The 27,990-nt window shown below is 40.3% G+C and overlaps 1 protein-coding gene across 2 annotated transcripts; it reads left to right on the top strand.

Moving 5' to 3' along the window:
- Positions 1-64: 64 nt before the first annotated feature.
- On the top strand, positions 65-27,972 carry ATPAF1 (ATP synthase mitochondrial F1 complex assembly factor 1). 2 transcript variants are annotated; one of them, XM_019449411.2, is made up of 9 exons: positions 70-407; positions 3,243-3,351; positions 7,401-7,451; positions 8,087-8,149; positions 11,471-11,521; positions 12,699-12,746; positions 16,531-16,626; positions 18,621-18,728; positions 25,127-27,972. In XM_019449411.2, the coding sequence occupies exons 1-9, from the start codon at positions 85-87 to the stop codon at positions 25,319-25,321; spliced, it is 1,044 nt and encodes a 347-aa protein (XP_019304956.2). In that variant the 5' UTR covers positions 70-84; the 3' UTR covers positions 25,322-27,972. The 2 variants fall into 2 exon arrangements, with proteins under 2 accessions (XP_019304957.2, XP_019304956.2); XM_019449412.2 differs by lacking the exon at positions 16,531-16,626 and having other exon boundaries at positions 65-407.
- The last annotated feature ends 18 nt before the right edge of the window (positions 27,973-27,990 follow it).

Below are 27,990 nucleotides of genomic sequence, written 5' to 3' on the forward strand. Positions count from 1 at the left end.
CTCACCTCGCCCTCTCCGGGGCCCGGAACCTTGCGCGCGCGGAACCTCGGTGCCGGAGCCGGGGCACGGCAGACCCGGAGCGCGATGGAGCCGGCGCGCGGGCCGCGGACTGAGGCCGACGCGCACGAGGAGGAGGAGGCGGGGGCGGCAATGGCTGCCGTGGTGGCGGCGGCCGGTGGCACGGGCCCCGCCGTGCTGCAGGTGGCCGGTCTGTACCGGGGCCTGTGCGCGGTGCGTAGCCGCGCTCTAGGACTGGGACTCGTGTCCCCCGCGCAGCTGCGTGTGTTCCCGGTGCGCCGCGGCTCGGGCCGGCCCGCGGGGGGTGCCGACGGCAGCGGGACCGGGGCCGAGCTCGAGGCCAACCCCTTCTACGACCGCTACCGGGACAAGATCCAGCAGCTGCGCAGGTGCGGGCGCCGGCCGGCCGGCTGGCGGCGGGCTGGGAGGGACGGCGCGCGGCCCGCGTTTCTGGTGGATCCGACGCCCTTGGTGCTTAGAACAGCCCTGCGATGCGGGCCCGGTTGCTGTCACTACTCTATAGATGATGCGTCTGGGCTCAGAGAAGCAAGGTCACTTGCTAACATCGCACAGCTAGGGTCAGAGCTGAGAGTCTCTGCAAAGTCCTCGCTCTTCCCCCAGTTGTCTGTCTCTGTGCTCTAGTTCTCAAAATGCAGAGGTGGAATCATGTGTCAGACCTTATGAAGTAGGCAGTTCCAAGAGACCTGCCCTCATTATAGAAATGGGAACGTGGAGCCTTTCATAGAAGGGACTTGACTTGCTCAAGGTCACATATTGATTCACTGGGGCCTGGCCTAGAACTGGGGTTCCCAGGTTTCTAGCCACAGCCCTAACTACAAGGAAAGGAGGTTGGGGGAGGGAGCAGGGCGTCAAAGACTAATGGTGTGGCGGAAAAAAGGAAACTGAGAATCAGCGTCAGAGATCTGGCAGAGGTCACACAGCTGGTTGGGATTCATCTGTCTTGGAATCCAGGATTCCTAACACTTCTTCTCAGCTTCCAGATAAAAGGACTTGGAGATCAAGAGGCTTAAGGTGGGTGTAAGGGGACCAAGGGAGGGTCTGAAGAGTTTAAGTGGGAAGAACTGAAGGAGATCAAAGATGGAAATTAAAGGGGCTTGGGAGAGAATTTGGCAGGGTAGGCAGGCAGTTGGTTTGGGAAACCAAAGACTGAGTACTATTAACTTCTTTGAGTTCTGTCTCACCTCTACTTCCATGGCCTTAATTTACTCCTCCGTCATCTCCTGGACTCTTGCAGTCATCCACCAGCTAGCCTTCACCACTTCCACCCCAGTCCAGCTCACTGCTGCTATTGTGATCTGTCTTCTCTTTTTGAAAAAAATGACAGAATAAAGGAATGAGAATTTTTGCTCTCCTTTCAGCAACGTTCATATATTCTCAAGAATTTCTCATCTTTAAAACCTTTCCTTGACCTACATTCCCCTCCAGTCTTTTCTCATTGATCCCTTCCACAGGCAGGCAGGCATCTTAGCAGAGTTGTCTACTCATACCCTGAATACTTCACAGCTCCCATTCATTCTTACTCATGAACCAATGAATGGCAGGTTTTATTCTTCTTCCCCACTAGATCATTCCCATCAATATTTACACATACTGACATCTCCTAAAGAGTGAGCTTTCCAAAGCACCCACACTGACTCTGGGTAATGTCCATATTCTGTAGTGTTCCACACAAGGTTCTCACGTTGTAGTATCTGTCAGTCTCTCTATACTCACGAAAACCTGGGCTCTTGTAGCACCAGCCCCAGGTTTGGTTTGAGCCAATAGCAGGACAAGGCTGTGTGCCCTGCTGACCCCTTCCAGCCTAGTATCTGGATTTTGCATCATACTCTGCTTTGGTGAATTGGGAGGATATGATCTAGCTCCAGACCCACTATATCTAGAGTGTGGACAAATTCCAGAGAGCAGGTTGATAGTGAGGAAATATTCACAAATTACAATATAAAGAAGGGCCAAAAGAACTAAGGCAAGTTTAACCTAGAGAAAAATTTAGAGGGTGACATAATAGTAATTTTCAAGTACTCAGATAAAAAGAATTAGACATTTTTTTTTTCTTGTTCCTAGGAGTGAAAGATACAGATAGATTTAGGCTCAGATGTTTTAATAATAAAAGATGTCCAAGGTGGGAGTGCACAGACTCCAATGTCTGGGCTGCTCCTCACTCACTCTACCCACTCACCGTAGCAGACCCAGGTACAGCTGTGGATGCTTGCAGCACTTACCCTGGTCCTGGCATTTGCAGTCCCAGCTGGGTGGGTGCCACATCCCGCAGGACAGGACCGCTGGCCTGACTGTGTACTAAGTTGCTGCTCTGCTGTGGAGGGGAGGAAGACGATCTGCCCATGTAATGGCAATGAAGGGAGTGGTGTTCCTCTGGAATGGAGGAATGGAGTGTTATGGAAGAGGAGTCCCATACAATGCCTTGACCGGGAAGGACTTCACCAGAGCAGTGATCACGATGCCCTTGGATCCTGCAGACCTCACCTATGACAGGTCTCATGGCCCAGGAGCTGGAATCCCTATATGAGGTCTTCACCAAAGTGTACAGTGGCAAATATCACCTTGTTGCCTACACAGCCTGGAGACTTCTTAACAAGGATGTCAGCCCCAACATAGCCTGAAGACTAGCTTCATTTTGACACAAAGGACAAGTTCTGCTGTTCCATCTGCGGGAGCAAGGTCTTGGGAGAGAATCAGGGAGATACTCAGATACTAAATCTCCTGCAAAATAGGCTGCCTAAAGCCTCTGAATCATCTGCATCTGAATAAACAAGTATTTAACCTGGGAGTGGGGGAAAGAGGATGTCCAAGAACTAAATGTGTTCAAGTAACAGTGTTCAAGTAAAAACATCTACTAGGACTGCTATTAGACTCCTGCCTGAGTAGGACAACCAAGCAAGATGACTTCAAAGTCCCCTTCCCATCTTGAGGACTGAATTCCAAGGATGTAGAGTATAAGTACCTGAGGGACCAAGCTCTGCATCACCCTAGGAAATATCCTGCAGGAGAAGAATCGTACACAGGCCCCTTGAGGATTAACAGTTGTTAAATAACTGGATATCTTTGTCCACTTTCTTGATTTGTAGGCAAATCCTTCAACCTCTGAATGCCTGTGTCCTCTCTCTCTGGGAGTGGAACATGATGCTTTGTTATTTCCAAATCCAAAAAGGCTCAAGTAGTTTAATTTTTGGTTTACCTTTAATCAGATCTGACCCAGCTGCTTTTGAATCCCGACTAGAGAAGCGCAGCGAGTTTCGGAAGCAGCCAGTGGGGCACTCCAGGCAAGGTGACTTTATCAAATGTGTGGAACAGAAGGTAAGACCTGCCCCCTTTGTGTTTTTGGCTCACCAGTGCTCCACCCCCCTGAATGTAGCCTCATTGTATTCATCTCAGGCTCCATCCATAAAGGGTATCCTGCTCTTTCTGGCAAGGTGCTGTGGTCATGGTAGAGAAACAGAGGGATGAAAAAGGCATGCTTCTGGGGGGATGCAGTAGAGTGGTCAAAGCAAGGCACACATGGCAGTGGGCTGTAGGGATCAGGGGACAAAAAAGTGCTTCATAGCTATTATTATCCTTAAACAAGAATCAAAGCTGAGGGAAAGCATGTTGAAATCTAATGCAGTGCTTTTCAAACTTTTTGATCATGAGCCACAGTAAGAAATATATTTTACATTGCAGTTCAGTACACACATGTGTATGATTATAACTGAAGCAAAGTTTTTACAAAACAATGCTTACTTTTAGTACATGCAATGCATCTTATTTTCTTTTAAAAACCTTTGGTCACAATCTAGTAAATTGATTTCACAACCTATGATTTGAAAAATACTAACCTAAGGGCACCTGGGTCACTCAGTCAGTTAAGCTTCAGACTCTTGATTTCGGCTCAGCTCATGATCTCATCGTGAGATCAAGTCCCACATTGGGCTCCATGCTGAGCGTGGAACCTACTTGTGATTCTCTCTCTCTCTCCCTCTCTCTCTGCCCCTTCCCTGCTCACTTGTGTGTGCACGCACATGCACACACACATACGTGTACTCTCTCAAAAATAAACATTAAAAAAAAATACTAATCTAAAGTGGTACATAGAACAACTTGGGGGAAAAAAAAGAAAAAGAACAAATTGGAGTGGGAGAGGCTAACACCAGGAAGGATATGCAGTAATCCAGGTGTAGACTTGAGATAACATACAGTAGAAAACTGGGATTCTGCATTGTGTTTTAGAATGAGAGATTTTTATTTAATTTGGAGAATAACTTTTTTTGCCTTAGGTGTTTTAAATTTTAAGAGAATCCGCTCAGTTTTTTAATAACTGAGTGAGTTCATTAGAACAAAAGCAATAGGTACTGGGTTAATCATTGCAAGGTTGGGGAGCAAATTCAACTTCCTATGACAAATATAGTTTACAACTTTATGTGAACAAACAGGTCTCTACTACAATATTTTAACAAATATAATTTCCTATAATAAACATTTATAGTGCCAAGATTACAAGTCAGTAGCTCTTGGAAATATTACTATATTATAAACTTTTAATGTGACATGGGAAAGCTCTTTGTCCCCTTTTGTAAACAGAGTTAGAAATTCAACTTTATGATGACAAGATAAAATGTAAGTAAAATGTAATTTAATTTTTTTTAATGTTTATTTATTTTTTGAGACAGAGACAGCACAAGTGAGGGAGGAACAGAGAGAGAGGGAGACACAGAATCTGAAACAAGCTCCAGGCTCTGAACTGTCAGCACAGAGCCTGACGTGGGACTCGAACTCACAAACCGTGAGATCATGACCTGAGCCAAAGCCGGATGCTTAACCGACTGAGCCACCCAGGCGCCCCTAAAATGTAATTTAAATTATGGCAACTCCTGGGTAAATAATGACTTTCTGTCTTTACTATCTAGGTAGATAGAAAAGGGCTAATGACTCCATTCCCAAAGCCTTTTCTTAACTCTGAGTCATTGGTTCCCTACCACATGAGACCCAACATCCCCTTTTTTAAAAAAAAAGGTTTTTTAATTCTCCATTTTCTATACTGAAATGGTATGTAGACAGTGTAACCCACTGGTGCACATAATTTCAGGGGGAAAAAATCAATATAATGCCCTAGCTGTAATATAAAGGAAAGAACTTTTTAATAAAATACTTATTTAGTAGATGATATGAATGATATTTTTCTATAATGAGTGAATGATACAAATGAAATTTTTATAAGTGAAATTTAGTATCTAAGTTCTTGAGCACAACTATGCTGTGAAACCTAATGCAGTCATCAGAGGTTTTCGCCTCCATGTGAAATCCCCATGAAGACGTAAGCAGCAAATATTGACTGGTATAGGGGTGTTACATTATTACTTTAAAAAAACTCCCAAATCATAAGCGATGTTGTTTTCAGTGATCCTCATGAGATTCCATGATGTACAACCTTCTTTTAAGTTATATAATAATTGCATTTCTGAAAATTTCAGTGTTTGTTAAAGCCGTGTTAAAAAGAGAGAGTGAGAGTGAGAGAGAGAGAGAGAGAAAGAAAGAAAGAAAGAAAGAAAGAAAGAAAGAAAAAAAGAAAGAGAATTAGATTCTAGATGCAAGTAATTGTAAAAAGGTTTTTCACTTACAAAGATATTTGGCTAGACCCTGAAAAGTTGTGCAGGATGAGGGAAAATTCATTATGTGGAACTCATCAGCAAGATCACAGCGCCTGGCACCCCTTCCCGTCCCATAAATACAAATGTCTTCGTCCAGTCAACTATTGTAATAATAGAAAAGTTGTCCACACAGATTTCCAAAGCATCTGTAGGGGAGTATTAATGTACCCATTTCAATGTTTTATTAAGTGCTCTTGACACTTTGGGCACATACTTTCAACTATAATTTTAATTACCTTATTTTATTATTTCCAAAGCCTACTTTTTTTAATTTTTACATTTTAACATTTCCAAAATTGTCTTAAAATTGATGTGATCTGAAAGTATGCTATGTTATTTAGTTAGCGTCATTTTCTGATGCATCAAATAATGGTGCTTCTTAAGAGGTGTCTTAGGGTTAGATAAAACACACTAAGCTTATACTTAGAGCTTAAATTTGTTATTTCTATAAGTGCAAATGGAAATAAAGAATGGATTGGAGGGACATTGTGGGAAAAGAATACATCAGGCTTAGTGAGTAAGAGGAGAAGGCAGCTGTGCAGGTGGAGGGCTTCATTTGTTTTGTTTTCACAACGCATCTGAAGGTGAGTGGTATGAAAATGAAATCTATTCTCTCTTTTCTGGAAAGTTTACATATGAAGGACAGACTGCATTAGGATGCTGCCACAGGATAGGGGTATGACCAAAAAGACCAGGGTGTATCCAATAGATTTTTCTACACCAGACTTTTGTCTAATTTATGGGTACCAGTCTGTGGGCATCATTTATGAAAGGTTTGAATTTGTGAAGGCACAGAATAAGAAAAGACAGGGTTTTGTGCAGAAAGTGCTTTTTAGCCTCAGAATCCCAGGTATAGATTATACTCCTTCTTCTGAAAGGCGTGGACTTGAACTAAGAAATTCAGAGGAAGACTCAGAAGAAACCATCCATGCTATCAGAAATCTCAAAATAGGATTTCCTGGATGTGGCCTTTCTCAGAAATAGTGGGCAGGAGAAGAAATAATCACTAATTTGATGGAGGGAATATTAAGAGTATGTGCTGGAGGGATGTCTGAGTGGCTCAGTCGGTTAAGCGTCTGACTTCTGCTCGGGTCATGATCTCACAGTTCATGGTTCAAGCCCTGCGTCAGGCTCTGTGCTGACAGCTCAAAGCCTGGAGCCTGCTTCAGATTCTGTGTCTCCCCCTCTCTGCCCCTCCCCTACTCGTGTTCTCTCTCTCTCAAAAATAAGATTAAAAAAAAAATTAAAAAGAGTGTGTGCTGGAAAACACTCTAGTCTGATGAGGATGGCTGCCATCAGAAGTGCTGTCACAGATAAGAAGTAGCCTTGGAAAATACATTTTTTCATTTCTTGCCTTCTTTGTGGCTCACTGTGGAGCAGATCAGAGAGCAGAGCACAGGAAACCCAAGCAGCTCTCATTCTGGGAAGGAGTCCCTCATGTCCATAGTGGCAGGTATGGAATGGACTGTCAGTACCATTAGATGGTAGTTACTAACAAAGAATCTTTTTTCATCTCTGTATCTCAAAAGCTTAGTCATAGAAAAGTTATATCACAAACAATAACTCTTCGGACAGTGTGTACAGTTACTATATAGAATAGAGAAAAGTGAGTTCTGTAGTGTCAAATTACTAAAATGAGATATTGGGCCCTTCACCTAGCTTTGTGGTCTTTTTCTTATGAGTAAAGCACAGATAAATATCCTGTCTCAACATGTATTTCAGACAGACCCCTTGGGGAAACAGCCTGTGAGCAGAGGATTCACTAAGGACAAGGTAGGTTTCTAGTTAAAGATCCAAGTCTGGAGTCATGTGGAACATCTATAACAAGAGGCTGCAGATTTGAACATATTTACCGTGGTTCAGCAATTTGGCGATTTTTTTTTTTTTCCAACTGTGGAGATGAGAAATGTTTCTAAAAATGTTTATGTCCTTGATATAACCTCTAGCATAGTCTGGGTCCCGGGGGTGCTATAGGAAATATGAAGTAAATACAGTAATATAGAAATAAAGATACCCTTTCTTTCTATAGGCAGTATTTTCTTGAAAGATCAAAGCATGTTTACGCTTATTTAATTTGCAAATAAGGAGCCACCTCTGGTAGAATAGCAGTTAAGGTAACAACCAGATTTTCTTCTCTTACCAGCTACAAGGTGCTGTAGTGCTCATTAGTGAGGATGAAGCATTCACAAAGTACTTATAGATACTCTCCAGGAATAGTACTGTGAAAATCTGCCTGGGCTTAGAGGTTCACTTCTCTGGGCATGCAGATTTTCTTATACATGTTTTCTACTTACCGAAGATCTGCTCCACTGTCCTGATATGTTGCATCTGACAAGGCTTATAGATAGAGCTAAGCTATTTTATTTTTTAAATTGTGGATGTTAATTGCCTTTTATTTTGTCATCCAGACTCTCAGTTCAATCTTTAACATTGAGATGGTGAAAGACAAAACTGCAGAAGAAATAAGACAGGTAATGAATGAAAATGGATTGGCATACTTTATGAAAATGTGTGCTCTGTAAACCAAATCTGGAAGTAGAAAGCAGCATACATTTCTTGATACCTTTTTCTAGCCAAAATGAAAGGTGGTCATAGAAAGGAAAAGTGATGAATTACATGAAAAAGAATGGCATAAGAAAGCTTGTCCTTATTGGTTTTACTCCTATATGTCTAACCAACTCACTTTTCGCCTTTCTGTTTCATTCCTGTTGCCCACATCTTATTTAAAGTCATCCATACTGGGGTGCCTGAGTGGCTTAGTCAGTTAAGCATCCAACTCTTGATTTCTGCTCAGGTCATGATCTCATGATCTCACCAGGCTCTGCACTGGTGTGGAGCCTGCTTAAGATTCTCTCTCTTCCTCTCTCTGCCCCTCCCCTGCTCATGTGCACTCCCTTCTCTCTCCCTCAAAAAATAAAATAATCAGTACCGTTTCCTGGCTTGCTGTACTACCTGTCTGAATAGGTTTCCCTGCTCTTTTTTCTCGCTGCTTTTCCACCTCTCATAACCTTACCAGTTTCATTATGGAGAAGCATAGTATATTGGTTAAGAACACAGACTCTAGGCCAAGCTGCCAGTTTTAAGTCCTGGCTCTGCTACTCTCTACATGAATGACTTTGATAAGTTAGTTGATCTCTCTGGGTCTTAGTTTCCCTATCTGTAAAGTGAAGATAATAATAGTACTTATCTCTTAGAGGTATTTGAGGAATTAAATGAGTTAATATTTATAAAGCATATAGAACAGTGCCTGGCACAGAGTGAGTGCTACATTTGTATTTTTAAGTAAATGAATAAAAATAAGTATTTTGTTAGTAACCCGCTTGCAAATGTTCGGTGACTTCCCATATTCATTTGCTTAGCATTCAGAGTCCTCTGTTATAGGCTCTCCTTCAGGAAACTTTCTGGACACTTCAAAGCACTTACCATCTATCCTGCCTGTTTGGTCATTCCACATGCCTTGATTTGCATTGCTATTTACATTTTCATGTCTGTGATTCTTTTCTCTCTAATTAGACTATAGTCGATCTATTGGTATTCTTTGTAATTCCATTAATTATTTTAGGTATATTGAGAAAATCAAAATCATAATAAAAGCAGTAGACTGTCAGGTCCTGTACTTAATGCTTCATATGCACTATTTCAGTAAGTTCTCATAACTGCCTTGTAAAGTAGGTGCTATTACTTCCAATTTACAACTGAGGAAACTGTAAGATTAAGTAACTTAGTCAGTGGTAGAGCTGGGACTCAGACCCCTGTCTGTTTGACTCTGCTTCATATTCCCTTTCCGGAAGTTGTGCCAGTTGCCACAAGTTTTCTTCGGGTGCTGTATCATTTGTTTCAGCAGAAGCATTTATTGAATACCTATTAAATGTCAGACTGTATGTCAGACCCATAAATTAAATGAGAGAATCCCTTACTCTCAAGGAGTTTTAACCTAGTAGAAGGACAGACACAAAAACAGATAAGAACAGCACAGGTTCTAACTTCTGTTAATAGAGGCTTATGCAAAGTCTGTAGGAGACCTCAAACTGTCTTTGGGAAGAAGTGCCAATAGAAAGTGGACACCAAGCATGTCCTTTAGGAGAGAGAAAAGCCAGGCCCAAGCAGCTTGATCATGTGATGAATATCATTCAGACTTACAATTTTAGACATAAGTTTGTGTTTGTTAAAAGCATTTTGAGTAACCAAGATCAATTGTGTTAGTAAACATCTGTCCATCCTATAAATTTCAGTGTTGGTTCATGACCTATCTACTAATATAGATTAAATAAAAATAGCTGGATGTGCTGTCCTTAAAATGAAAAGACAGTGTCTGACATGCAAAAAAAAAAAAAAAAAAGAAAGGCAAAGCAGCTTTAGGCTGCACTGACAGAGTGATTTGCCCAGGTCCTAGGAGGTAATAGTCCTCTATACTCTGTGTTGGTTAGATCATACTTTGATTAGTGTCTTCAGTTAGGGCTCACCCATCTTTTTTTTTTTTTTTTAATTTTTTTTTTATTAACTTGTTTTTTATTTTTTTAAATTTACATCCAAATTAGTTAGCATATACTGCAACAATGATTTCAGGAGTAGATTCCTTAGTGCCCCTTACCTATTTAGCCCATCCCCCCTCCTACAACCCCTCCAGTAACCCTCAGTTTGTTCTCCATATTTATGAGTCTTCTCTGTTTTTTCCCCCTCCCTGTTTTTATATTATTTTTGTTTCCCTTCCCTTATGTTCATCTTATGTTCCCTTATGTTCATCCCTTATGTTTTGTCTCTTAAAGTCCTCATATGAGTGAAGTCATATGATTTTTGTCTTTCTCTGACTAATTTCACTTAGCATGATACCCTCCAGTTCCCTCCATGTAGTTGCAAATGGCAAGATTTCATTCTTTTTGACTGTAGGTCTCACCCATCTTAATGAAAATGTTGACAAAGCAGAGAATCTCTAAAGGAAGGTGGCCTGTTCTTCAAAAGCTCACTCAGGTGTCACCTTGGCTGCGATGCCTTCCCCAACTTCTGTGCCTTTGCTGATGCTGTCATTCTCTGCTTAGAATATGTCTCTTCTATGGTGTTTGTCTTCCCAGCCTCCTTGTTCACCCGGCTAACCCCTGTTCATTCTTCAGGATACAGCAAAAGTATCCCTTCCTCTGGCACTCATTCCCTAACTTGGGTTAAGTGCCTCTTTGTTGCCCTCAGAGCACTTGTCTCTGGTTTGCATTATAATTCTGTTGTTCTAAGCACAAACCTACTTCATTTCAGCTAGTCTTCACAACAATCCTGTTAGGTTGGTTTTATTGCTATTTTACTGATGATTATGTTGATGTTATATAGTGATTTCTAATAATTTGCCCAAAGTAGCATGGCCAGCAAATGATTGGAGCTGGGATTTGCATCCAGGTCTGCCTGACTCCAGACACTGAGTTCTGAATGACTGATGTCCTGGCTGTCTGACAAGGCCCACAGTTGGCTGGGGAATAAGAGTTTGGGGAAGGGAAAAAGAAGATAAAAGAGCATGTCTGTTACATACAGGCACATCACATCTTGAGAGAAATGATTAACAAGATCATGGAATCCATTTGTCCATTCCTGGCAGGAATTTGTTACAGAGTTACAGTTTAATCATCTAGAAGAGTAGATGGTATTAAATCTTTTTTGTAATCATGTACTAGTAATAAAAGCATCACGTTGGGTTTTCTTCCCTGTTGTCAAATAGCATATTACTCTGAGCAATGAAAGCTGTCACCATTTCTTGGCGCAGGTTGAAAAGATTACCCACATGTCACAGACACCCTCTCTTTTTTGTACAGATTTGGCAGCAGTATTTTGCAGCAAAAGATACAGTCTACGCAGTTATTCCTGTAAGTAGTTTGGAGGGGAAAATGAAAGTGTTATAACATGAAGGTCAGGTCTCTACCCTTAGCAGGCAGTTGCCTTTACTTTCCAATGTTTATTGCCTCTTGAGAACTTACATTTATAGCTCTGAGGGTTTTTATTATGCCCTAAACACCAAAGATTGGAAGCTCCATATGGTATATTTATGGCTCTTGTTTTCCCTCTTTCTGGTTTAGAAATGTCTCTTAGACTCAAGTCTCTGGCAAGGGAGCATGGTATAAGTTCATGTTGCTGAGCAATTTCCAAATGCATTTTACTTCTTTTTGGTGTTTCCCAGCCACGCTGTTGGAATTTCAGGCAGGGCCTCTAGCATAGCTTTTCTTCCCCTTTTGTCTATAAGTGACCTATTACTGAGCTGACTTAGAGCCTCCTCCTAGGTTTTTTCTGGCATTTCCCCTTAGCAAGTGGTGTTTTCTTTATTTTTTCCCTGCTTGAAATTGCTGTCTTGGAGATAGTCACTGGCCACTGCTTGACCATTGAGGTTTGTGTCTGGGAAGGGGTGCTACTGGCTTCTTCTGGTTCGGTGCCCTTACAATGACTTCTGCCATAAGGAAGTATTTGATGTACTGGATTATCAGCTAGTTCTTCCACTATTCTTCTTTCCTAAAGAGGAAGCCATTTAAGTTAAGTTATATCAAGCACACAAATAGATACTGAATTTACATGTATGAGTTTAAGATTAAGGAGGTAAACTTAGAGATGGAAAAATAAAGCCAGGCCTTTTGGTTGCTCTGAGAGTATTGCTATCATTTTTTCCCCACCTCTTACACATATATACCCTTGCCCTTCATGAGCTCAACAGCCAAAAGGATCTATATTTTTTGTGATATGTTAGATCTCTAATACCGACTCATTGTTTGAACAGGCATTCTTGGCTCTCCCTCAGACAGCCTCAGTGGCACTTGGCAGAGTCCCTTGCAGAGTTTGGAACATTTGAAATACCCACTCTTGACGTGTAGTTCTGACAACGAGCAGCAAAACGTAACATCACATTTTTCTCTCTGTCATAAGAGGGATTTGTAAATAATAGAACTTAAGAGATATTTTTAGTAATATTGAATAGAATTCAATATTGGTGAATTTAAGTGTGGTTGAGGCCTTATGTCTTCTTGTTTTTGAATTTTATTCTTTTCTGACCTGTAGGAAGAGAAGTTTGACTTGATCTGGACCCGAGCTCAGTCCTGTCCAACAGTAAGTTTGTAGTGGTCGTATGAGGATTGCTTATCAATTCTACCAAATAAGGATATTTTCTAGCCAATCTCTTCATACTCCATACTATCTCACATGTTATAGTGTTCTGTTTATTTAAGAAAGATGCTCACATGCTGACTCTACTGATAAGTGAGATTTTCAGCCTTAAGAAATCATGGGACTTACTTGTCCCAATAAGTGTCTCTGGCTTTTTAGCCCTGTGACACAGTGTAGCCCTTTCTGATTTGGATCTCTTTCAGTATAAGCGAATGTGGGAGGCAACACCTGAGACCTTAATAATTTCACTTTCCTTTAATGTTCTATTTTATTGGCAGTTTCTTTTTGATTTTGGCCATGCTATCCTGATTGTATGTGCCTAAGGAATTATGAGATTGTTGCTGGAGTAATGAGGTGCCAGAAGACCTTAGGAAAAGGGAATTGGTGAGGTGGACCAGCTGATTTGGTGTCTGTAATAATTTCTAAGATTCTCAAATAGATTTTCCAAACATTACTGAGAGAAAATAAAAACATCTAAGTAAATGGAGAGATGTATACTATGGTCATGAATTGGATGACTCACTATTGTTGTCCTTTCCCCCCAAATTGATCTCTAGAGTAAATATCTGAATCAAAATCCCAGTAGGCTTTTTTTCTTTAAAGAAATTGACAGAGTGATTTTAAAAATTATCTGGATGTCCAGAGGACCTAGAATAACAAAATGATTTTGAAAAAAAGAACAGTTAGAGGACTTACATTTCATGATTTCAAGAATTAATATAAAGCCACAATAATGAAGACAATGTGTTATTGGCATAAAGATAGACATATAGATCAACAGAACCAAAGAGAGAATCCAGAAATAGACCAACATGTGTGGTCAGTTATTTTTTAGCAAAGGTGCCAAGGTAATTAAATGGGGAAAGGATAATCTCTTCAACAAATGGTACAAAACAGTTTGGCTTTCCATATGCAAAAAAATGAATCTCTACTCTTGCCTCATACTATATCCAAAAATTAACTCAAAATAGGTAATAGATGTAAATGTAACTCCTTAAAAAAGCAATCTTAGGCTGAATGTTAGTGATCTTGATTTTGGCAAAGATTTCTTAAGTATATCACAGAAAGCCCAAACTATAAAAGAAAAAAAAATCAGTAAATCAGATTTCATCAAAATTAAAATTTTCTACCTGTATTCTCATGTTTATAGCAGCATTAGTCCCAATAGCTCAAATATGGAAGCAATCCAAGTGTCCACTGATGGATGAATAAACAAAATGTGGTATATACACCCAATAGAAAATTATTTAGCCTTAAAAAGGAAGGAAATTCTGACACATGCTACAACGTGAATGAACCTTGAAGACATTATACTCAGTGAAATAAACCAGTTACAAAAGGACAAATACTGTATGATTCCACTTATAGATCTAGAATAGGTGTAGGTACCTAGAATAGTCAAATTCGTGGACAGAAAGTAGAATGATGGTTGCCAGGGGATGGGGGAAAAGGGGATGAGGAGTTCCCATTTAATGGGTATAGGGTTTTAGTCTGGAAAAATTAAAAAAAGTGGAGATGGATGGTGGTGATGGTTGTACAACAGTGCGAATGTACTTGATGCCACTAAATTGTAAACTTAAGAATAGTTAAAATGTGGAGCTTCTGGGTGGCTTAGTCAGTTGAGCATCCGACTTCAGCTTAGGTCATGATCTCACAATTCAGGAGTTCAAGCCCACGTCGGGCTCTGTGCTGATAGCTCAGAACATAGAGCCTGCTTCAGATTCTCTGTCTCCCTCTCTCTGCTCCTCCCCCACTCACACTCTCTCTCTCAAAAATAAGTAATAAAATAAGCATTAAAAAAATTAAGAATAATTAAAATGATAACTTTTATGTTACATATACTTTACCACAATAAATAAAAAATAAAACTCTCTACTTTTCAAAAGACATTGTTATGAAATTTGAAAAGACAAGCCACAGACTGGGAGAAAATATTTGCAAGACATGTATCGACAAGTGACTTGTACCTAGGAATATATTAAAAACTCACAACTTAAGAAGACAGGCAACCCAATTAAAAATGGGCAAAAGATTCAAACAATTCACCAGTGGAAGTGGAATGGCAGATAAGCACCTGAAAAGATGCTCAATATTATTATTCATAATGGGAACTGCAAATTAAAACCACAGTGAGATACCACTAAAATGACCAGAATTAAAAAGACTGACTATACCAAGTGTTGGTGAGGATGTGGAATAACTGGAACTCTCATATACTGCTGATATAATTGTGTAAAACAGTAAAAGCACTTTAGAAAACTGACAGATTCTTTAAAAGTTAAACATATACCTGACATACCACCCAGTTATTCTACTCCCTAGATATTTTCCCAAGAATTGAAAGCATATGTTCATATAACACAAATGTTCATAGCAGCTTTATTTGTAATAACCAAATATTAAAAGATACCCAAATCTATCACAGGTACATAAAGAAATTGGCGGTGGGGGTGCTATGTGTATATATACATATACAGTGGGATAATATTCAGCAATAAGAACAAATGAACTATTGGGGCAGCTCAGTTGGTTAAGTATCTGACCTCAGCTCAAGTCATTTTCTCACAGTTCATGCATTTGAGCCCTGCATCTAGCTGTGTGCTGACAGCTTAGAACCTAGAGCCTATTTCAGATTCTGTGTCTCCCTCTCTCTCTCTGCCCCTCCCCCACTCACTCATGCTCGCTCTCTCTCTCTCTCTCTTTCAAAAATAAATAAACATTAAAAAAAAGAAGGAATGAACTATTGATACATGCAAAAACATGGATAGATCACAGAACAATTACACAGAAAGAAATCATACAAAAGAAGTATAGGTTATTTGGTTCCATTTTTACAAAATTCTAGAAAATGTACCCTGACCAGGAGTGACAGAAATCAAATCAGTTGCCTGTTAGCTAGGCACTGAGTTTATGTCATCTAATAAAAATAAAATAGAGCCTGAGTGGTTGGTCATAAGGGGACAGTTCGTGACTAACATGCATTGGACTGTTTCTACTTTGTTTTGTTCTGGCACCATTCTCTTTACCACTCATCCCCAATTCTAAACATCGTAAACCTAAAACTAATCATTTCTTTGTGTTTAGAACCATGCTCCAGTATCAGCCTCAAATGATAGAATAGAAAGCAATTGTAATAATTGGAACAAAAGTTAATTCAGCATTAGAAAGTTTACAAATTGAAAAACTCATATTATCAGTAGAAGAACAGATAAATTGTGATAAACTTCTAGAGTAGAATTTCATACAACAGTGAAAATTAATGAGTTAGAGTTTTATTTATCAACATAGACAAATCTCAGAAGTATAGTGTGAAGTGAAAAAAGCAAGTTGCCAAGTGTACGTATAGTTTGGTAAGATTTAAATTTTTAAACATGCAACAGGTTTTTAAACATGTAATATTTCTTGTTTATGGATATGTGCATGCACTTTAAAGTATAAAAACCTCAAAGAGAATGACAGACACCAAATGCAGGATAAATGTTACTCTGGAATGGGATTAGAATGGGTGACAGAGAAAGAAACCTTCAATTGGATCTCTAATGCTTTCATTCTTAGGTGGATTGGGAAGCATATGACTATTTGTTAGATTATCATTTATGAATTTCATAATTTAAAAAGTGTTTAAAGACCAAACAGTGAAGAAATGGAGCAAATGATATAAGTGGTTGGACGTAGAACAAATGATTTTATTTATTCATCTATATCCTTGTGTATTTATTTCCCGTAGTTTCTATGTGCACTACCAAGAAGGGAAGGTTATGAGTTCTTTGTAGGACAATGGACAGGTACTGAACTCCACTTCACTGCACTTATAAATATTCAGGTAGGTGGCCTGTACTCATCCCCTAGAAGAAGGAGTCTTCCTTTGTGGGACTATGAGCCCTTGCTGAGGTTTGAGGACACAGTATCTACTAACTCCCAGCAGTATTTGCTTTGGTATTGATGAATTGTCATACTTTGTGTATCGGGCTAGCTGTCTAGACCCTAGTCAATACCTAGAAATTGGAAAAGACCCCAAAACATATTTTCTGACTGCATCTGGTCTCTTGTGTCTCTTCCCCAGACCTCTATACCATTTGCTGCATGTGCCTCACTTAACAAACATGGGTGAACTATGATGATTATCTTTTTAACCCTAAGGTAGATTCCATGTCTTGCTTGTGTTTTATTAACCAAGTCAGCACTTTCCAAGATGCGAGATGCATAGTTTCCATTCCATAGGTGTCGTTTTGTTTGCTTCCTTCCATCCTTTCTCTTTCTTTGTTTTGTTCCCAAATATTAAATTAAGAAATTCAATCCAAAGCATTTGAAACTTTTAAAAAAGAAGTCAGTAGTTTAAATCAGATCATAACTAGGATTTATATTATATATTTGGAGACCAAATCTGGCCCCCAAATCCACAAGCTTGTGTTATAATGGCTTTGAACACTGGGGAAAAAGAAGTACAAGATAGAATAAGAGTTTCTTGGGGCACCTGGGTGGCTCAGTCGGTTGAGCGTCCGACGTCGGGCTCTGGGCTGATGGCTCAGAGCCTGGAGCCTGCTTCGGATTCTGTGTCTCCCTCTCTCTCTGCCCCTCCCCCGTTCATGCTCTGTCTCTCTCTGTCCCAAAAATAAATAAACGTTAAAAAAAAAAATTAAAAAAAAAAAAAGAATAAGAGTTTCTTCATTTATGTATCCCATGTGATTATATGCTAAAATTGTATCATGTTTGTTAAAAAAAACAAAACACCTTACTATATGCCAGGTGTTTTATATACATCATGTTTTTTAATCCTCACAAATGTCCCATGAGATAGTTACTGTCATTATTTCTCTAGAGAAGAACATGAGCCCATGCTAGGAAGTTAGGAAGCTAATATAGATGAGTGTGGTAATAGGTGCCAGGGCTAGATTTGATTGACTCAAAACTCTGTGAACTGAACCATTATGCCACTGTGTTAGGGATGATGTTCAGACTTGGAGACCTGTGAGACAAGGTCCCTGCCCTTCTGAAGCTCTTAGACAAGTATAAGAAAAAAATCCAGAAACATAATTATGATCAAAATGATCAATATATTTGAAGTATATGGGGGGGAAACTGAGAGGCTGAACCCTAGCAATAGTTAGGTATTGATAGTTAGAAAGACTCTTGCTGAAATTTAGAGATGAAACCCAGAGATCTTTTTTAAATGTATAGTTGTTTCCTCCTGTACTATATGAAGGCTTTAACTTTGAACCCAGCCTCTGTTCCTAGTCTGGACTGAGGTCTGATAACCACTACCCTCTCCACTCTTCATGAAATTATGATGTTCCCATTCTTCTTTTCCCCCCTATCTCCCACTCAGATTATATTTTAAAACTGCACATTACAAATCTGGCCCATGTGCAAACTCTCCAGCTGTTTGCTGCAGCTTAAAAGAGCTCAGTCTTCAGAGCCAGCCAAGGGGAGTAGATTTCAACTGTGAAATGCACTAGTCCATAAAAGTGGCAATTACACAGGCATATTGCTTTCTTTAGAACTTGATTTGGTAGCTGCTTGTGCCGTTTTGTTTTTAAATATATGGCCATGATGAAGGATTCACTGCCTACTGTAAACATTTTCTGGGAAAAAAGCCAAACCCTTTTCAATTGAAGACACAAATAACACTGTGCAAACTGTCAGTTTCACGGTGCCTTGGCAAGCCTGACCATCCCCCCCACCTACTGGTCCTCTGACTCACTGGCCACCCAAGGGGCTGTTAAGAGCCCAAATTTCCTCCAGACTCTCTATTGCTCTGAAATTGCAGTTTTGTGTGGTGGTACCTTATTGAGCCTTGATAAGTGTTTGTCCTTACAGACCCGAGGGGATGCTGCAGCCAGCCAGTTGGTTTTATATCACTACCCTGAACTTAAGGAGGAAAAGGGCATAGTGCTGATGACAGCAGAAATGGATACCACATTTCTGGTAAGAATTAACTTTCATCTCTTTGGATTTACTTGGTGGCCCTGAAGGTACTATCCTTCTGCCAAAGATCATGAGAGGTAAAATTCCAGAGACCTACATGTACTTGTTTCTTACTTAAAGTTGGTCATAATTTTGTCTTGCAAGAGCTCCTCCAAGTTGAAGTTAGTGCAATCACTAACTCAATCACTTATTCACAATTTTGAAGTCCATAAGCTCTGAAAACAAGGTTTCCTCATAATTCATTTGGTCACAAAACCTTACCTGACTAGAACTTACTTGGTAGCTAAATCTTCATTTAAACTGATGTAAGGCCACTTATAGTCCTTATTAATCCCACTTGATGTAGAATAGTCATACATTTTACTAAGGAAATATTAATGTGTTTGATTATGGGGTGTTGCCTAATGTACCTATCGCCTTTATAGAATACAATAATTCTGACTCCAAAACACATCTGGCCCGAAGGGTTTCAAGTAAGAGAGTGTGGACAAGCAAATGGCTTCTTAAGTATAAGGAAGAGTTCAAAGTCTAGAATAGTTCTCAATCTCTTATCTTCCTGCACACTGTTCATGTGTACTACCTTCATCATACATAGTGATTTCTCTTCCTCCTTTTCCTGTAGAGCATCAACCATATGTCCATAGGTAATGATATCCATTGTGTTTGTTCTTTCTGTATATCCAGGGCCAGGAGCAGTTTTATGGTTCTTGTACAGCTGGTTTGTCTAGTCCTTGCTCATTTCTGTCTCTCTTATTTGGCAGGATTTAAGTTCAGGATGTCCTCAAGACAGTGGACACTTTAGTGCCTCTTCCCCCTCCCCCCCCCCCCCAAGATTCATTACAGCACCCATTTATTTTTCCTCTCTCTCTTTACCAGCCACTTACAGAGAAGGAAAAAGTGAGGACACTCAGCTGGTATCTCATAGTAGCAGTAAGCCCCAAGTCTGGAACCAGAACTGGAACTCTTCTTCCCTATTATCCCTAAAACTGTTCAGTCCTATTTCTCCCATTCTTCTTTCCACCATCACACTCAACTGGCAGTCACCCAAAATCCTATCCAAGAGAATGGAGTTGCCATTAACTTAGATAAGATTTCAGGAAGAACAGATTTGAGAGGAAGATCTGGAGCTCAATTTTGGATATATTAAATCTGAGATAACTGTTAGATATCCAAGCAGTAGGCAGTAGAACTCCAGTGAGCCTGGAGTTCAGGGGGGAGGTCCAGGCTGGAGATATAAATATGGGAGTTGTCAGCAGGCAGATTATTATTTAAAACCATGAGACTGGGGGCACCTGGATGGCTCAGGCAGTTGCACATCCACCTCTTGATTTCGGCTCAGGTCATGATCTCATGGTCTGTGGGTTTGTGAGATTGAGCTGTGTGTGGAATTGTCTCCTCTCTCACAGTAAATAAGTAAACATTAAAAACAAAAACAAAACCATGAGACTGAATGAAATCACCAAGGAAGTAAATGAAGATAAAAAGAAAAGAGGCCTAAGAACTGAGCCTGGAGACATGAGGAAGCTTCAGCAAAGATTTAAAAGGAATAGTCAGTGAGATGGTAAAATGCCCTGAAAGCTAAGATGTAATGTCTCAAGGAATAGGGAATGCTCAACTGGCCAAGTCTCACTTGCTGGTAGTGCAAATGAGATGAAGACTGAGGATTTACTAGATGTCACAACATGGAAGTCATTAGCGAGCTTTTTAAGGACAGTTTCAGAGGAGTGGTGGGACAAAAGCAACATTGGAGTACATTTAAGAGAGAATGGGAAGAAAAATTACAAAGAGTAAGCATAAACAAGTCTTTTCAAGGATGGTTCTGTGAAGGGAAGGAGAGGATGAGACACCAGCTGGAGTGGGAGATGTGGGGACAACAATGTTTTTGTTTTAAATATGAGAGAAATAACATTATATTTATATGCAGGTGGAAAGATTCAGTAGAGAGGGAAATACTGATAATTCAGGAGAAAGAGGAGAGAATTGTTGAAGTATTTTTAAGTGGGCAAGTCTGGAAATGAGGGATTGATCTTTGCCAGAAATATCATAATAGGAGAGAAGCCAGAATATATACAGACACAAATACAGTTAAGTGGATAAAGGTGTGGGTGGTATCTTGAAGAAGTTCTCTCTAGATTGCTTAGAAAGAAAGGTCATCAGCTGAGAGGGAAGATGGAAGAATAGGTGTTGGACAATTGAGTGGAAAAGAGAAAGTGAAATGGTTTTCCAGGACAGAGTTGGCAACCACGGCCTGTGGGCCAAATCCAATGCATTATCTGCTTTTAGAAGGGCCGTGAGTTAAAAATGTTTTCTATATCTTTACATGGTTGGAGGGGGAAGGAGCAGAACTAAAGAAGAGTAATATTTCATGGCCTATGAAAAGTGTTTGAAATTCAAATTTCAGTGTCTATAAATAAAGTTTTATTGGAACACAGTTTGAAATTCAAATTTCAGTGTCTATAAATAAAGTTTTATTGGAACACAGCCATACTTATTATTTACATATTATCTATGGCTGCTTTAGGTCCACATCAGAGTTAAGTAGTTGCAACAGAGACTGTAGGGCCAGGAGAACCTCAGATACTAGCCATGTGTCCTTTTACAGAAAGTGTTTGTCAACATGTGGTCTAGGAGAATGGAAGAGAGACTGGCTGTGTGGGTACAGGCACAGAGAGAGGGCTGAGATTTGGATTTATCTGGGGTTATAGTTTAGCCAAGTGGTCTAATGAAGTATAAGAGACCGGGAAGTTAAAGGTGAGTGCAAAAGAATGATTATAATTACTGACTGTGGAATGCAAGCTGGCTAAAGAGGGAAGTGAAAACATAAGGAAGGTTTAGAGACCATAAGAATTGTGAGTTCTGGTGGAGTTAAAAGATTTTTGAAGGTGGGAGTGAGCTTAAAAGATAGGAAAATATAGACCAACTGTGGATGTTTCAAATTGAGATTTGGAGGGGATATGGTTACTGCTAATGACAAGGTTTAAGATTTGACCACAGGAAGGAGGGAGTAACACAGAGACTTTCTTTTCTGGACTTTAGCAAAGCCCAGCATCTAACCATATTGAAAGTGTGGACTCTAGAGGTCACAGGAGGCCCTTCTGCTCTGGCATTTTTACCACCTCACTCTGGTGGTCTCAAACTGCAGCACAGGCCTCATCAAGATTAAAATTTGCTTCCTGGCCTTATAGTATTGGACAGCATGCCAAACAATATACATTTGCCTCATAGAAATCAATGTGACTGTGAGTTTCTTACTCGCAGTACAAAACTAGACATGATAGAGTTTATTGTAGAGCCTGTGACTCCGAGATGGGAAATATAGAGATGTAATATGAATATATGATCCCTTGCTGCTCTTTCATGAATTTGCACTTTGGCATAGTACTTCCAAAAACAGTAAGGCAAATGAAGAGAAACATACAGAATTGAGAACTGATAACTTTAATGGCGAAATTTAGTAGAATATTTGAAAACCTTATTTGGTTCCACCTCTGTGTCAATAGATGATTTCATTGGAATGCAGTCAGTGCTAGGGTAGAGTACTGGGATGCTTATGCAGGGGGCGTTTGTTACCTGGCCCAGGAGGAGGAGGGAGATCCTAGATCCCTGGGCTGAATCTCAAAGATGAGCAGGAATTTAGCCAGATAAAAAGGGAGGTGAGGGAGAATGTTCCAGGCAAAGGGAATAGCAAAAGTACATGCTCGGAGGCATAAAATGACTGGAGGTATTACAGTTTGGTATCATATATGTGTGTGTGTGTGTGTATATATATATATATATATATATATATATATATATATATATATGATATTTTTTATACATATATATGATTTTTGATATAACTAATATATTAAAAGGAACATTTGGTGGGTTGTGTGTAGAGGTTTAGCTTTATCCTGAGAACATGAAAGTGTCATTAAAGGTTTTTGAACAGGGAGTGACCCATAAAAAGTTGGACATCAAGGCCATTTACCTTAATTATTTGCTTCCTAAATATATTTTAGTTCTAGCCTAGTCAGTATGATCATTTAGAAGACAGTTGCAATAGTGTTAGCAAGAGATAGGGAAGACCTGAAGTAGAGTAGTAAGGGTGATGGAGAGAGAGGGGCCCTAAAAGTAGATAGTAAAATGGACAGGATTTAGTAAGCTGATAGTATCTATGAAGATTGAAAGAAAGGGAAGAATCAGTCTATTTAATATACCTCCTTATTGAGCAACATAGGAATGAATGTGTTTATCTTCTTGGGTCCTAGAAAGGGAGACTATTGCTTCATATTGAGACCTAAGGCAGGGGGAGGGGGCTTTCCATAACCCTCTGTGAGAGACAAATACACATGTCTCCCATACTAGTGGTTAGAACCCTTTATCCAAACAAAATCTTATTATGTAAAATCTCTGATATAACAGCCGACACAGGTAAAGGGACCTGAGCCACCTCCACAGAGCCCCTAGCACTCTGCAGTGTGGACAGCACTGTTCTAAAATGAACACAGCTAAAACTACCCTTACCTCCACTATTCTGAGCCTTGAATTAAAGTTGATAATTGGAGGTCCCTATAGTTCATAGGACCAGAAAGTAGTGGTATCTGCCTCCAATTATGGCAGTGCACTTGCTTTAGAAATGGTTTACTCTTGAGGCATGTTTGAGTAGAGGAAAGGTAAAATTGATGAAGTAGTTGTCAGTCTTGACCAGTCTTAATTATCTTGCCCCACCAGAAACAGTATCAGGATGAAGTAGAGGGAGTACCAGTCTAGCAGTCCAGAGGACTGGTCCTGGCTCTGCCATTTGCTAGTCATATGACCTTGGACCCATCCCTGAGCCTCATCTTCTTTTACTTCCTGGCCTATTAAATGAAGACTGGGTGATCTCTGAGGCTCCTTCCAGCTCTAAAATTCTATTAATTTGAAATACCCAGAGTTTTGGAAGAAGGCTTTTGATTGAAAATCCAGTCTCAGAGATTAGTCCCTGCCTGTGAGAAATTACCTGAAAGCCCCATGGGAGGGAATGGAGGTAAAGCAGCCTATGGTATTCATAAATCCATTTTCATCATTCTGTAGCTAGACATAGCACACTTTTGGCAGTTAGTTTTAGTGGGAATTTCCCACTATCTTTTGCAGTTGGGTTTTGGCCATATGAACACAGTGATGATGAGTAAGTGCCTCTGACCAGCTAGAACTAGAGGATTGCATAGGAAGCAAAAGTAATAGTTGTTTGAGGTAGTTCTTTTGTAAGGTTTTGAGAGTGTACCTTGTGTCCTGACCCTATCTCTGTTACATAGAGTGAGTGTACCATTTCCCCACCGCTGAGCTTTAGAGAAGGTGGACCCTTCTCTTCCGTGGAGCTTTGCTGGTAGATTTGCATAGCAAATTATTCCAAAATTTAGTGGCTTAAAACAAAAAAATTTATTACCTCACAGTTTTTGTGGGTCAGGAATTCAGGAGCAGTACAATTGGATGGCTCTGGGCATAGAGTCTCTCATGAAGTTGCTGCCAGGATGTTGGCTCAGGCTGTAGTCATCTGAAAAGAAGGTTGATTGGGCTCAACGACCCACTTCCAACCCCATGGCATGGCTGTTGGCAAGAAGCCTCATTTCCTTGCCACATCGGCTTCTTCATAGGGCTACTCCAATGTCCTAATGACTTTGGCAACTGACTTTCCCCAGAGTAATTCAAGAGGGATAGCAAGACACAAGCTGCAGTGTCTTCTGTGACTTAGTAGAAGTCATTCTTCATTTCACCGTGGTCCATTTGGAAGAAGCAAGTCAGTACGTACAGCCTACACTCAAGGAAAGGGAAACTAGGCTCCCTCAAAGAAAAAAGTGTCTTAGAATTTGTGGACAAACTATAGAACCACACAGCTGACTTTGGCACTAGTTTTCTGACTGAGGTGGTTTCAGGAACAGTGTTTATTCAAGAGTATGTCTGGTTAGTCAAGAACTTAGTACTGACTCACAAACTGGTTCTTGGAGGTGGGTAACTATTGCTCTTTTTCCCTCCCTTGAGATATACCTAACAGTTACTGAGGAACTGAATGAAAAGGAACATTTTTGACATATTTGTTACTTTATTCAGCAAACATTGACCAGATGTGACCATGTGCAGGAATGTAGAGCAAGCACATACTTTGAGGAATTCATACTAGGGAAGACACAAAAAAAGCAAAAGAGGGGAAAAAAAGGACATACAATTTAATATGATACATACTATGGTAGAGGTCAGCATGGTGTAATTTGGATGCACAGACAAGGGGCACCTAACAAAGACTTGGATGTCAAGGAGTCAGAGAAGCTTTCTGGAAGCAGTGACTCCTGGGTAAGGCCCCTCCACCTGCCACAGGACTCAGAGATAGAGCTTTATGGCCCTGTGCAGGGAAGGACCTCATTACTCTTTCTACCTTACAGAATGTTGCTGAGGCACAGTGCATTGCCAACCAAGTTCAGCTCTTCTATGCCACTGACCGGAAGGAGACCTACGAGTTAGTGGAGACCTTTAACTTCAGACCAAATGAATTCAAATATATGTCTGTCATCGCTGAATTGGAGCAAAGTGGACTTGGAGCAGAACTGAAATGTGCCCAGAACCAGGATAAGACTTAGAGCTGTAAGGATTGGCTTACAGCGTCTGCTCAGCCCTGGATAGTTTTCTAAAGCCCACCTGCCCCCTTGAACTTTTGGAGCTTAACAGGTATAAGGAGCAGTCTCTAATGAGTTGACCTGGGTGCTTATTGCAAGAAGTAGTCATGGAGGTGAGCCCTTTTACTTGATATTCAGGAATGAAGGTAGCAGACATTGTGAGAATTATCTGCCAGCGTATTTAAGCTTTCCTTTTTAAGTGTTTGAGGTCATAACCAGAGAGAGCTAAGGATCCACAGGATGGTTGATTTGACTTTACACAGTGTAATAGTGCTATGCACCGTACAGCTCCCAAATGATTAGTTCCTCATATGTATAAACTTGTGACAGGGTAATAAGCTTGACGACCTGCTGTAGTTAGACGTGGGCTTTGCATACTCTTCCTGTGTGCCCCTTGGCTGACCAAAGGCATAGCCCAAATATCCTGTTTAGAATCTAGAACAACCAGATATTGCTATCAGGATTAAGACTTAATGTACATGTCCCCAGAGTTGCCTTTAGTGTAGCTGGTTTGGAGGGTCTTGTAGATTTCAGGTGTAGTTAAATACACCAGTATGGTGCCTGCGTACTGTTAAACCATAGTTTGTGGTACCTCCTCCTCTAGAAGCTGTGTATTTGGAGGGGGGGGAGTCAGTACAGTGTCAACAAATCAACACTTCTGTAAGGAAAGGATTGATCCAGATTTGCATGTTTTGCTTTGTTTGTTTTAAACAACTCTAAACCATGCCAGTATTAAATGAAAAAGTAGGTGGAAGCAAATGTTCCCAGATTGGGTGTGGGGAAAATGTAGCAATAAAATAAAGTCTGGCTTACAGTCTTTTTACACTAAACAGTGAAATCTAACCTCTGTGCTGCCCTTGGTGTCAGTGTGAATCAGTGGACTGATCAAAACCTATCTTTGGACTCAGCAGTTGCTTGAAACGCCAAATACAAGAAAGGAGCTCTCCAGCGCTGAAAACTCACATTTGGTTTGTAGTGTCATTGTTGTGGCTCCCAGCTCAGTGATAGAAGAGGGTGGTGGTTACACACCAGCCTTCTGAATCTGAGGTACCAGAGCCCCCCCAGTATTGTCATCGACCCCCTTTATTATGCCTTTCCTTTTCCTGATCTGATGTGCTCCAACTTTGCCGCTCCTGCCTGCGGTTTGCCTGTGTGACACTGAATTGGTAAGTGAGAATGTAACCAGGAGTTTTAGACTGTGTGTGTATATGTTCTTTATTATGGAAGATTGTTTATAGGTTGGGCCTGTCTCTAAGCTCTTGAGATGGGATTGGTCTTTCCATTGTTTTCTGAGCTGTGTCTGTTTTGTTGTACTTCTGAGTCTGTGTGTAGAAAGAGATCGTGTGTATTTAAGCTGAAAAAGCTGCTAGCCTTTCACAGTTTCTCTAAAGGTTGAGCTCTTTCCTAATGCAAATTCTGGATCTGCCTCTGTTCTGACAGTTCATTTTTTGAGAAACTTGAGTCTGGATGTTTCAAGTCCCAGGAATTTTTGACATCAGGTTGGAGTTGCTTTCATGGGTATCCAGTGATGTGTGCTTTTCCCTCTGGATTGACCCACTTCTTGGCCATAGTACATTTTTATAACACCTCCACCAGAGTGTGAGAAGAAATAAGATGATGGGAGAAGAAATAAGAATTAATTGGCTGCTCGTTCCTCCCAGCTTTGCTCTATATCCCCACTTGCCAGCAAAGAATGTATACATGGACAGTTATATTGGACATGGTCAAAATGCCATCTGGCTGTTCTTTATAACTTACCTGGCAAGATCTGGCAAAGAACCAAAAGAAAATTGTGACAGTCAGTAAATTTGTACCCTGGTGTGACATGATGTTACGGGAAGTGGACGAGTTTTAGAGTTAAGTGAATCTGGGCTCAGATGTCGTGTTGGGATTCATTAGCTCTGTAATGTTGAACAAATTATCTAAAGCCTTTGATTCTATTTCTCCATCTGTAAAATGTGGACCATAATAATATCTACCTCATAGGATTACTGTGAGAATTTAAACAGACTTACACGTAGACTACAGTAGAGCTTCATAAATGTCAATACCACTCTTTTCTCTTCCCCCTCCTGTCATTAAAGATCAAATCGGTGTTTCAGATGCGGAGATCATTCTTCATTCTGGTGTAAAGAGCAAACCTTATCTCACAAGTTCTCAAACTTTAAGTTGCAGTAGAATTACCTAGAGCACTTTAAAATGCAGACTCTCAGGTCCCCCACCCTGCTGAATCATAATCTTTTCAGAAGGTGCTGGGAATCTGCGTTTAAGATGTGCTCCAGATGACTGGGATGTAGGTAATTCACCAGTCACACTTTGAGAACCACTGCCTTATCTGTTCTTCACAAAAAAAAACCCCTCCCATTAGCCAGATCTTTCTTTCCTACGGACATTAATCTTAGGATTGGTTCCTTTGCTCTTGCCTCCCATAGTGGTCTCCCTTTCCGTACTTTAAAGTATAATTATTTATGTATGTATCTTTTTTTCCCCACTAGACTGTGAGCTCCTTGAGGGCCAGAGTTTATCTCCATTCCCAGTGCCAAGGACATGGCCTGGAACATAGATGATACTGAGTTGTTTGTTGAATAAATAAATAACATGGATTTTAGCCAAAACATGATCTTGTATGTGTA

This window comes from Panthera pardus, unplaced genomic scaffold (genome assembly GCF_024362965.1).
Source record: "Panthera pardus isolate Hobbes unplaced genomic scaffold, ASM2436296v1 HiC_scaffold_11, whole genome shotgun sequence".
NCBI lineage: Eukaryota > Metazoa > Chordata > Mammalia > Carnivora > Felidae > Panthera > Panthera pardus.

Bases quoted from the DNA above. Each gene is read 5' to 3' on its own strand.
- ATPAF1 (XM_019449411.2), top strand. From the start codon at position 85: ATGGAGCCGGCGCGCGGGCCGCGGACTGAGGCCGACGCGCACGAGGAG. The intron at 3,352-7,400 runs GTAAGACCTGCC...CATGTATTTCAG, and splicing joins TCAAATGTGTGGAACAGAAG to ACAGACCCCTTGGGGAAACA. The intron at 18,729-25,126 runs GTAAGAATTAAC...TCTACCTTACAG, and splicing joins AAATGGATACCACATTTCTG to AATGTTGCTGAGGCACAGTG.